This window comes from Bicyclus anynana, chromosome 10, assembly GCF_947172395.1.
Source record: "Bicyclus anynana chromosome 10, ilBicAnyn1.1, whole genome shotgun sequence".
NCBI lineage: Eukaryota > Metazoa > Arthropoda > Insecta > Lepidoptera > Nymphalidae > Bicyclus > Bicyclus anynana.
In genome coordinates, this window is record NC_069092.1 from 8,476,567 (window position 1) to 8,489,349 (window position 12,783).

The 12,783-nt window shown below is 40.1% G+C and overlaps 1 protein-coding gene across 12 annotated transcripts in view; it reads left to right on the top strand.

Moving 5' to 3' along the window:
* The window catches only part of LOC112042935 (protein lap4), a 136,079-nt gene that overhangs the window by 98,965 nt on the left and 24,331 nt on the right, over positions 1-12,783 (top strand). For 10 of the 12 annotated variants that reach the window (XM_052883873.1, XM_052883876.1, XM_052883874.1 and 7 more), the window contains 9 exons: positions 1,942-2,147; positions 3,643-3,776; positions 5,786-5,870; positions 6,255-6,600; positions 6,745-6,935; positions 7,320-7,431; positions 7,811-8,124; positions 8,697-8,795; positions 11,091-11,339. In XM_052883873.1, coding sequence (XP_052739833.1) covers positions 1,942-2,147; positions 3,643-3,776; positions 5,786-5,870; positions 6,255-6,600; positions 6,745-6,935; positions 7,320-7,431; positions 7,811-8,124; positions 8,697-8,795; positions 11,091-11,339 — 1,736 coding nt within the window. The remainder of the gene's footprint in view (positions 1-1,941; positions 2,148-3,642; positions 3,777-5,785; positions 5,871-6,254; positions 6,601-6,744; positions 6,936-7,319; positions 7,432-7,810; positions 8,125-8,696; positions 8,796-11,090; positions 11,340-12,783) is intronic. The other 2 variants (XM_052883881.1, XM_052883883.1) reach the window with 2 other exon arrangements.

Sequence of the window (12,783 nt, forward strand, 5' to 3'; positions counted from 1 at the left end):
GTGTAAAAGAAAACAATATAAATTGAGATTTCTGTTCATACTAATCTTTGATTGTACTAAACATTTTCTCATACGGTATTTACACATAGACTATTTATGTAGTATGTAGTAGAGCTTTTTGTGACAGCTCTTCTTAAGAAGTACTACCAAGCAGGCAGCACCATTGCTGTGGCTGGTCTGAAGGGGTCATGACTGCCGGTGTAATTACTGGCACATGACTTAATACATGTGCCTCAGATTTGGCACAGGGCAGTACTTTGTAGGGCAGTTCCTTGCCTGCCCTGCGAAGTGTTGCTCTGTTACCTTGAGGTGGACCATCAACTTGCTCAGTCTATCTTTTAATATAATATACACTAAGGGTTACGTTGTTTGACTCTTAAACTGCTTAACCAGCTTTAATCTAATTTGCACACCAGTTTGATCCAAATTCAGTTTGGTCAAGATAGCTTAGGTGTAGGGGTAGGATAGAAGTAAGTGCACATAAATCAAAGCGAGGCTTGACCGGGTCTGCTAGTTATTATAACTATAGAAAAAAACAAAGCTAGCTCTGTTCTCTCTCGTCTCTAGCCGGGTCTGCTAGTTATTATAACTATAGAAAAAATATTTTCGAGACGGCTTTAATAATCGAGATCCACGAAGACAAAATCCCAGATCCTAGTTATTATGGTATATACGAATACTAGCTAAGATATCATGCTAGCATAGCATTTTGCGTGTCAATTAAGAGCTATTCTTAAACAGTATGTCAATTAATCAAGTTTTAATTTTAACATCTATTGAATGTTTTATATTCTCTCTGAGAAGGTTCCCATACGTACTTGCCACCTGCTTTTAGACGAGGCGTGTTATCTAGTCATATGTCATCGACATTACAAGACGTTCTTATTTTTTGTACGTAGACATTCAACAATTCTGTCCGGGCAATATTAAAAAGTAGTCCGCCCTGTTCGGTGGGCCCGTATAATAAATAAATTACATCCGGATTATTTATCAATTACGACCTGAGCAAAAAGTCTCGTCGTCACACTCGATTATTACACGACTATGAATATTAGCACTTTTACAATTATTTTTTTACGTCTTTTTGATTAACTCACTTTTGTGTAACGAGTATTGGACCACTATTCGTTCAGTTGTAGTAAAAGATGAACAAGATATCTGTTATTTTTAGTTTTTCTGGAAAATATAGTTACAATTTTTTATGCGAAATAAGCTCACCCTATGGCAAGAGTATCTACATCACGTAGCTGTGTCCTACACTCGGTGGTGGTGGTAAGGTGGAACGCACTTGTCTAGAAATTATCTATCTATTCTTGTTTTAAAGATTGTAAGAATATGAAACAGATGTCCAAAAGTAATTCCAGATACGAGCCATGCGTGTAAAACGTTTTGTACTATTTAATTCCAAAGAATCTTCATAATATTAAGTTCTTTGTTCTACCTGATGTAGTGTGATAACATAAAACATACTTAATGTAGCGAAAGTGAAATTGTTCGTGAAATTGATTTTGCCTTGAATCTTCCTCAGAATCCGAATTTTACGCATCTAAAGTAAAGTAATTAATGTAGTAAAAGCGAAATAAATTATATCTGTCTGTTTGTTTACGATATAGCTGCCACCGTAATCATGAAACCAAGAAGAAAGCCATGTAAAAAAACTTGGAAGATTCCAAAATAAGGATAATTAAAGTCTAAAGACATCGTATTCTTGGGAATTTTAAATCATTACCAAAGTTACCCACAATTCATCATGGACAAAAACTACTTTCCAACTCCGGGACGAGAATTTGTACTGACTTAGATAAAAATAAAGTTTAGTATTTCACAGCCCGACTCATGATCGTAACCTCATGACCTTGAGATTCGAAGTTACATGGGCTAACTACTTGACCACCAAGTCAATTTATCCATGGAATATAATGATATAATTTTTTTTCGCAGGCGAATCAGTCTCAGAACGTGCAGACAGTGACGTGCGGATAGTGAACGACCAGCGGTGTATAGAGGTGCGGATAGGCCGCGCGGCGGGCGGCCTGGGGCTCAGCATAGCAGGCGGCCGCGGCTCCACGCCTTACATCGGCGATGACGATGGTATCTTCATATCGCGCGTCACGCCCAGCGGCCCGGCTTACTTGGCTGGTCTTAGGGTAAGATCACTGACTAACTAATAGGCTTAGGTCCTGTAATTCTTGAGCCAGCCCTTGATTAGCCTATAACCTAATTTAACAATTACTTAGGGCATCCCCTATAGGGGGTACCATAGATGACCAGAAAAAAAAAAACAATATCAAAATCAAAACTTTGTCGTTCAGTTCAGTCAGAGTTATGAAAATTGGGGACCCACAGTAGAAGATTGGCTTGGCTAGAGCCCAAGAACAAAATATTGTTAATTCTTGACCAGTTGGACAAAATTAGTGAACGCCCAGCGGCCCGGCTTACTTGGCTGGGCTTAGGGTAAGTTTACTGAGTAACTAATAGGCTTATGTCCTGTAGTTCTTGAACCAATCCTTGTTTAGCCTATAATCTATTTAAGCAATCCCGCCTAGAGGGTACCAGAGAGGACCAGAAAAAAAACAATATCAAAAGGTTGACGTTCGGTTCAGTCGGGGTCATTCGGGGTCATGACTTAAGGATAGGGTCCGGGCCGGGGATTGGCTAGGCCTTAGAACAAAATCAATTCATGACGAACAAGATTAGTGAACGACCGGTGTAAAGAGGTACAAATATACATCGTACAGGGGGCATATTTGTTATCGGACGCACCAAAGTCTGAAAGTTAGCTTAGCAGGAAAACGCCTCTTCGTTATGCTACCTACATAATTTTCTCCAACACGTTCTCCAACAAGTTCGAGCAGAATGGTCATGAATAAATATTTTGTTCCCGGGCTCAAAGATCACTACTTATAAACCACAGAAATACGTGCGACTTTTACACATGAAAATTAACTATAATACGGTCAAGTAAAAAGAAATTGAATTTTGATGTACCGCAAAATTTGTCGACTCAGGTCACAAAGTATAATTTTGTGCCTCAAATACTCTAGTTTTAAGTACTCGTATAACAGTTTACAAGAGGCAGGAAACGTGGACATTCCTCACGGTAACTAATTACACATAAAAGAGGATGCGGAATATTCAATTCGTGTAAACTGGATATCGTAAGGCTTCTTTCCGCCACACGTGCGAAGAAGCGGCGTATGTGAATCTCACGTATAGGAATAATTTTCATAGTCCAGTTTATCTTAATAGAAGATGAACGAGCTGGTAAAGTTATTTAGGGTTTTATTAAGACCTAGCGGGCGTTAGGACTTGGTGGTGGGTCGCTCGCTAAAAGGTTAGATCATCACCGAGTAACATAGGCTATGTTTTATCCCCGCATTGCCTCGGAGCATGTTAAGCCGTCGGGTACCGGTCTTATCATTAACATCTGATAGTGGTTGTTAATTAATTTAACATTATCACCCTAAGCCCGCAAACCCGAATTTGGGCAGCGTGGTGGATTATAACTCTATATCCCCTCACCTCTAAGGATAGAGAAATATAAAATAGGGTTATAATGATGATTTCTACGAGAACCCGAACTACACGGGTAAAAGCACGGGGTGTCTGCTATTATTATATTTTCGTTATTTTTCATACCAGGTGGGCGACAAAGTGTTGTCGGTAAACGGCACATCGGTGGTCGACGTCGACCACTACTATGCTGTCGAGGTGCTCAAGGCCAGCGGAGCGACCCTAACACTCGTGGTCACGAGAGATTCGCCAACATCTACAAGGTATATTATTTGTTTACTTTTGGAAATCTTTGGCTTTGGGTAAAGTGTTAAGGGCAATGCCATATCAGTGCAGTGCCTTGCATCGTCGCAACGTAGCAACGTATTGTATGCTACACCTGCGTTATAATTACGCATGAAGACGACGCTTCACACTCTAGTCAGAATTAACAATGCGTACATAGCAAATGCTTTTTTTGGAGCAATGTCTGTCGTCGCACCGGAGCAGCGCCGCGCATCCGCCATTCCGCCGCTTTGTCTCTCGTCGGTCCGTTGAAACGTAGCCTGCGACGACGGGTCAGTTTAGAATTTTTATATTTTCTAAATTAGCTCTGGTCTCGCTCTACAGGTCAACCGGCAAAGACGTACCGCGTTTCGATACAATACTGCGTAAAAACCGTCACAGGTTATAATTAACTTGTTCCTCTTTCAAGTAAGCTTCCATCTTAAGCTGCATTGTCACTTACCATCAGATGAGATCACAGTCAAAGGCTACCTTGTATTAGAATAGAAAAAAAAATAATTGAAAATATATGGAAAACGATGCTGTGACAACGCAACGTAATGCACCGCGCAAACTGGTCAGAAGCATTAGGTGTACTTATAGACCAGCGTTTGACAGTAGATAGTTGAGTACAACGATAAATGGCGGTTCTTGGCGAATAACATGAGCTAGAGCCCATTAGAGATAATTTTTTTGTCGTAAAAAATTATCCCAAGGGAGCAAAATAGAGAATTACTCGCAGACGGAATCGCGTGCGTCCACTAGTTATGTGTCGCTTACGTAAAACATTCCCTCTCTAAATGCTAATTATTTAGAAGCTTGAACCTTATCCACGTGTGGTGACATATCATTATTGATGTTAAATTATTGAGATATTCAGCACGGCCACGGTAAAAGGCACTCGTATATCTTAATTTACAATTTTAAAGATAAAGGTATTAACTACCAAAACAGCTTTTCTCTCGAACAAGTTTTGGTGACCAGACATTTTTTTACAAAATCAAATTGAGGGAAAAAGTGCTTTCTTTTGTAAAGTTTTGTTTGTGTATTATATTTTCTTTATTTTGCTTGTTGAATGGTCACATATTAAACATTCTAAATTGTATGTTTTTCATATTCAGTATAAACATAATGTTCTGTAAAGATATCTAATGGTATTAAAATCTATAAAAATATGTTATTTTTATACGACTAGTTATCTAGGCCATTTAATGTCACTGAACATTGTAATAAATATAAACGAGCGAGTAAAATATACTGCTAGAGTTGACCGCACATTGCTGCAAGACAATATCAACCATGTATTTAGACTCGGTAAAGGTTAACAAATGAGTTGAAGTTGAACTGATTAAAATAAATCAAATTAATTTAATTAGGTGTGACGAGATTTCTATTAAGAATTGTTGGCACAAAACTTCTTTTCCTTACAATTTTAAAATATGGGAGCTCAACAAATAGGATTCCAGAATTTATCTATACTAATTATATAAAGAAATGAAATTTGTGAAGTTGTAGGGGGATCGACCCTCTGGATTTTTCTGAACCGATTTTTTAAAATTCTTTTACCAAAATATAGCCACGTTATATTTTGTAAGTGCCATATTTATTAGGTGTCATTTTAGCTCTATGGATATGACCTCTGCCCTTCGATTCGGAGGATGTATCTTCGAATCCGGTCCTGGACATGCATGTCTAACTTTACAGTTATGTGCACTTTTAGAAATTAACTATCACGTGTTCGAAACGGTGAATAAATACAACGTGAGGAAACCTGCATACCTGAGAATTATCCTAATTCTCTACATGTGTGAAATTTGCCAATCAGCATTGGGCCAAATATCTTCATGTGTGAAGTCTACTAGTCCGCATTGGGCCAGCGTGGTGGACTATTAGCATAGCTTCTCTCATTCTAAGAGGAGACTCGTGCTCATTAATGATAATAATGGGATATTATATTTATTCAAATATGACGTATGCATACTATAATAGATATTATCCATCGTTTCAGAACGCACAGCCGCGCGCCGAGCGGTGCGAGCCACCACTCGATATCGAGCACGACAGATACCGTATCTACGCTAGAGAATGGACAGGTGATTGACTACCTCACATACTTTTAGAGAAATTTATTACGCGTTTATATTTAAGTTTTTTTTAGCTGATTATAACTGCAACACGTCTTATCTTCTATCTATCTATAGGTAATTATATACGAATAAAAGCGGAAGGTCATTCATCACGAAATATCAAAAACCGCTTGTTGTAATTTCACAGGGCAGTAAGTAGATGTCTGCTAAGAAAGGATTAGGCGATTGGGCCGGCTTGAGGTCTGAGGGCGGACGAAGTCGTAGACGTCCACTAGTATTTTTTTATTTATTTATCGACGATTGCATTGCAATAATTAATAACAACTGCTACCAAACATGATGTAATCAAATAATTCAATTACTTACTGTATCAATATGGTATATCCTCAGGTGCCAACGGGTCGTAGTCTGCCGACCAAGGCTCTCATCATCACCAACCAGTACGCGCAGGAGTTCGAGCCGGAGTTCAAGGAGCAAGTCAACAACCGCTCCACGCCCATACAGCCCGTCAGCCACACCCCCTCCCCCACCCCGGTCGCGAACTACCAGCGGCTGCAAGCGTCGCCGCCGCCCGCCACACAACCGTACGTGCCACCCGGTGAGTTCAAGGAGCAAGTCAACAACCGCTCCACGCCCATACAGCCCGTCAGCCACACCCCCTCCCCCACCCCGGTCGCGAACTACCAGCGGCTGCAAGCGTCGCCGCCGCCCGCCACACAACCGTACGTGCCACCCGGTGAGTTCGAGGAGCAAGTCAACAATCGCTCCACGCCCACACAGCCCGTCAGCCACACCCCCTTCCCCACCCCGGTCGCGGACTACCAGCGGAAGTTTCATTTGACTTAACGGCTGACTCAATTCAGACTTCATATATTTCCAGCCTACCAACAAAAAGTTTTGGTCCACACGACGCTCATCCGCGACGGCTCCGGGCTCGGCTTCAGTATAGCCGGTGGCAAGGGCTCGCCGCAGTACCGGGACGATAGCGACGCGATCTACGTGTCGAGGATATCGCCGCAAGGCGCAGCCGCCAAGGACGGCAAGATGTTGGTCGGCGATAAAGTCGTCTCGGTAATTAAATTTGTTTTTTTATATAAAACTTCTTAATGCACTCTCGATTTGGGGACGAAGTTGGTGAATGCATTGCACGAAAATTTGTAAATGGGCGATACGAGCTGCCTTGTACAGCAGCATGGGTCTTCGGGGCTTCTAGCCTGGGTAAAACTTTCAGCCCCTTTTTTGATGTTGAGTTCTCCCCTGTGGGTCGGGTTAAAGGTATATAACCCCAGCGCAGACCGCAATTTTCGCTATCCTGCGCTGAATTTACAAGCATAGAGTATTTGTTATTTTAAACTACCAGTAGATGGCGTTATTAGAAAACTTTGAAACAATCCTTTTTTGTACACTTCAAGAACCTGTTGCAATGCAATTATTTTGTTAACACTATTTTTCCAGATTAACGGAGTAGACATGGAGAAGGCGCCGCACGAGACTGCAGTCTCGCTGCTCACGGGCCACGAGCGGTTTGTGAGACTCGTCCTGCAGCGAACCATCACACCCGACCAAGGTATTACTATACTTTATCTATTAATTTTACTATTTAATCAAACTCCCATTAGGTGCTTTAGGCTTATAATAATGCCTGCTTTTTAAGGCTATTAATGCGTAGGTTTTTTTTATTGTGACCTTACTTTGTCAAAGGTAACCTCCCCATCAAAATTGGTTCTCTAATTTTCGCGTGTATAGCAATTCTTATTTTGAGTACACTTAACAGATATTAGAATTTGGTGTACAAAATGTATTTGTAATGTGTTTTTGTTTATGAATAGGTTAAATAGTATACATTCCAGGTTAATATTTAATATTTATTATTGAACCTGTATTTCTTCTATATTGTTTATAAACAAAGTTTGAAATGTCCATAATTTGAATCTCTTCTCGTGTAGGCAACTCGCTCCCGCGCAAGTCCACATCAGACGAAGTGAGAGAACACAAGACGAGCCTGCCGAATGTGAACGTCACTCCGACACCGAAACCCACCGCTAACCACGTCCCTCCACTGATCGGCAACCACACCGCACGAGTGCCCGCGCACCTTCCACCGCAACCCCACACGCAACCACAACCACAACCGACACCACTCTCACAACCGCAACCACCGCAACAACCGCAACCACATTTGCAGCAAACGCAAACTGCGTACGCACCGACGGCCGCGCCGCAGCCGGCGCCGCGGAAGTTGAGTCAAACCAACGGCACGGTAAGGCTTCCGTGTAGCTTATTGGTGTTAGACGTTGTTTTGTAGCGATGCTTATTTTCCCGATGCTTTTGGGTTTGTTTTCCGACGATATTATGTAAAAAACCACGTCTAATAGTGTACAACTTGATATTACAGTTAGCTAGTTATCAACTGACTTAAGGCATATGTAAATAGAGATAGGGATATATGGAGCACATAGGTGTTAACACAGTGGTCTTGAAAAATATTTAAAAAATACCTGGAACAAATACCAAATTTTACATAAGGAAATTTAATGAATGACAATGAACACTTTCAAGGATGAGAAAATGCTGTAGAATGTAACTTTTTGGAGACCAACTTAACAGAGAGAAAAAAAATAGTTTGTGCCAGAATGCACATTTTAAGGTTTTTCATTGCCTGACGAGCCAGTTCATAACAAGCTTACTATAGCTACAGAGAAGTTATTACATTGAGTAAAGAAGTCGTAAATTAGATTGTTCGTTGTAATATAGCTAAGCTTGTAATATAGCGTGCTTGTATTAATGTAGCGCTCGAGTTTTTAAAGGTTCGATTGTCGATTGTTGTCGCAGGCGGGCACGAAACCGGCAACTAATAGTACGAGCACGCCTCTAACTCCCGGCGCCAATAAATTGCACGGCTCTAACGACGACGTATTCGACGACATACAGGTAAGGTTACCGACTTCCCACCGCTGTACAGACTCGGGTGACGGTCACGACATAGTTTAACACGTTCACATCCATGCTTCGGATCATACTTTAAGTCGCCATTCTTGTTTCTCGCCATTGCCTTCAAATTTGTCGTCTGGACGTTAGCGTCTGCGGCGGATGTCTAAACCGTTGCGTCCCGAAATAAAGAGCTCATATTTCGGGAACGTAAGGTGACGATATCTGACGGGGTCGTCTTTCGTTTTCTGGATGACTTGTGCTTTTGTACATCTTTTTCCATTTTTAATTTAGTTTTTTCATTTGTTATTGTCAGCGCGTAAAGGCGGATTTGTTGCGATCGACAAAAGCCTCAATATTTTAACAGTTCGAAAGGTGATTGCGATCTTAAGTTCGCAATTTTCCTTTCTACACTGTGTGGGTATTGTCGTGTCGATTTGTAACTGTACGCCTGTACGCGCTAATGCGAAGATATAGCCCGAATTATTGGTCACAGTAAAATTTATTTAACTGAGGATTAAACTTCGGTTGACGGTATTACTGACGTCATATTTGATAATAATTTGGGCTACAACTTACACTACATCAGAAAGCTGAAGCGATGGTGTAACTAATCGCTGATCGAGAGTTCGCCTCATTGATTGGCCAGGTAACTATAGCGGTAATAGCGGGCGCACATGACACCATCTTAATAGACTCCGTTATATATGAGTATCCAAAATTAGGGCAGACTAATTGCACTTAAATAATATTTGTTGTGTTGGAGTCCTTGTGAATAAGAATTTGATTATGTTCAATATCGTCGTAACTTTTAAACATGCATTCGCATTTAAACGTGGTCTACGTTTCATTTAATGCCATCATTCTCACTTTCTGGCTGTTCCATCTGTTAATAATTGCACACTAATTAGGTGGAGACGCTGTCTTAACTCTGAAAAGCAACTTCCGACGTCCAATATCTCTTAGTATTTAAAACTGCAATTTTACGTTGACAACATTCAAATTCAAAATGATTTGGTAATATGTTGCATTTGCACTTTCAGCATTCCCTTTTTACAAGAACTTTGTACTCGTATTTAAATAAGCCTCCACTAATTCAATGTGTATTTCATTGGACTTTCAAACATTTTAAGATAAAATCTTGAATAGTCTTTGAATTGGTCCACACAATGACGAGTTACGAGTACCATATATGCTAGTAATGACGTCACTACTGATTTTCTGTCAAAGTGGCTTATTTCATATTACTATTTTTAGCCAATTCAGGTGAAGGGTCACCTGAATTGGCTTGGCACTTTCATAGATTGATGGTACGATATTATGTATCATCAATATGTACATGTACAATTTAGGCGCATTCTCTAATTACGTAGCTCTCACTGTTTGATGTGACAGTACCTGACTTAAATATGCCCTCCTAGCCACAACAACTATTCCTAAATAATTTTGTATATGTGGGTGTACTCCTGGATACTCCTAGATAAATCTCTTGATGTAAATGAGGCATAACAGTGGTTATTGAATCCGAACGACTCTCCGAATTGTGTGCTCTGCCCATGGAAAATCAAGTCAGGAACCTTGTTTCTTTTATGTTTTATGTATGTCCTCATTTTGTGTGATCATATCCGAAATGTGTCTGAGCTGATAGCTCGCTGTCTTTTTGCCTATTATGTGACTCTGATCTTATGAGGCCCATAGTTAGCGATCAGTTCTGAAATCATCATTACTGACAACAAGCACTTGTAAACTTTCCTCAGGCATTCTGATTCTATTACGTAACCATACGTACAGGTAGGTGTGGTTTAGTAAATAAAGATAGCCTTGGTTTAACACACAGGTTCCCAAACTTTTTCTCAAAGACCATTTTCAAAATATTACTCATAGCCCAAGGAACCAATCAAACCACACTAATTTTGTTTAAAAAACTTTAGAAATCATTCAAGACGTTTTGCGTTAAGGTTCCTAATAAGAATTGCCAAGATCTGGAATGCCCTTCCGGCGTCTGTTTTTCCTGATATGTACAATTTAAGCACCTTCAAGGCATGAGTGAATAGGCATCTTCTAAGCAAGCGCGTTTTATCTTAGACCTCATCATTGCTTTCCATCAGGCTTGATTGTAGGTATTTAAGCGCAACATGAAAAAAAAAAGCTTCCCACTTAATATGAAAACAGATAGACCCCCGTCGAGTTTCCTGTGAACCCCTGGGTCCACTTAGGGAATCAATGATTTAGCGTAATCATTAAGTGTCAATGTGCGCCCGCCTCGAATGATGCGATGTGAACGTGTTGAACGCGCAGCCGGCGCGGGCGATGACCAGCGAGGAGTTCCAAGCGCTGATCCCGGCTCACTTCCTGGGCGGCCAGCGTGCCAGTACGCCGGTGGAGCGCGGCGTGCGCGTCACGGTGGAGCGAGCGGTGCCCCCCGCGCTGCCGCCGCCCCCCGCCACGCTGGGCCGAGTCACCGAGACCGTCACCAAGTCCACCTTCACCGAGACGACGGTCACCCGCGTCACGGACAACCAGCTGGTCGCGCCGCTCATCATCGAAGTAAGAGTCATAGCGCACGAGCATATACGGTGACGTTTGTTGGTTACGTTGTTATATCTACGAGGGTACACATTATTATACGTATATTCGTATTTATTGTGATATCGTGATAGTTTCGTCCGTATAAGGTCCTAGATGATATTGCAGTATTTATATAAAAACTTTTAGAAAAATAACGTCTCGCTGTAATGCGTTACGTTACCAAACGGTTTAGCCTCCCATAAGAAGTTATCACTTTAAAAATACCAGTAACTACTCTTAAAATTTTGGGATTCGTTTAAGACACGATTTGGTTATGCTTGACAAATAAATATGAAAAGGTTAAAATGAATTGTAACGTGCGAGTGCATACCAGGTTAAATTTTCTGTTACATACACTTGGGTTTTGAACACTTGACCGTAAATCTAGAGACTTGTATGGACAAAACTTTTCGTATGTGTGCGTTTAATTGTAATGTATTTATTTATTTAGTTTTATGTATTTTGATTGTAATTAATAAAAATAGTTAGTGTAAGCTCAGCTTAGCTAGCTTTTGTAGATAGATTACCTTTAATATAAGGAAAAGGGCAGTAATAAAAAACATTCTAAAAGTACTCATGAAAAATCTTATTCGCAGGTTGCAAGTAGGCAGGCCATCAAACTCGTTTCGTTATCTAGTTGAGCAAAAAGAAATCGTGACTTAGTTTTTACCAATAATTTGTTTAGATTGTGTAAAAAACATACCTATCTTATGCCAGGAATATTGTTATGTAAGTGACATTCTGTTTTGTTTGAGACTTGACAAAAACTTTAAAAGTTTGGTTTACAACGTTACCTTCCCAGGATATTCCTGGCAAACTTGGTTTGTACACCGAGTCCAAAATCCTGGGAATTTCATGTAGCTATCGTTATATTTTCATTGATTTGTTGCATTGAGTGTTATAAGCGATTTTCTCGGTGGACACAAAAGTTTGCAAATTATTTATTAATAAAAAAAAAAATACTTGAGGACTGGCTTAATGCACAAACTGCAAAGTAAACTGGTTATTTAACCTTTGAATATATCGATTTTTATGAGTCATTCGGGAAAATTAGATCAATATTGACTAATTAATACATTGTACTAAATGATAACTTTCACAGAACATGATATTATTACCTTTAAAATAATTTGTTTTATAAATTATATGATTTTCTTAAAAGATAAATAAGGCTCTAATCTTGCGTTAGAGAAGAATTTAAGTGGCATCTTGCTTAAGAGAAGAATTTAAGCAACCCTGATTTTTACATATTACTGTAGATTTTCAATTGATACGTAGGCTTCTTATATAAAATCCTGAAAATAGGATTTATATTTCACGACCGTACACTTACTGCCGTATTAATTAATTAAGATGTTTTACTTCATTCTTTGTCTGCTTCATTGTAACTTCACGGAAAATGAGCTTCTTTCCGTGCAAGTTC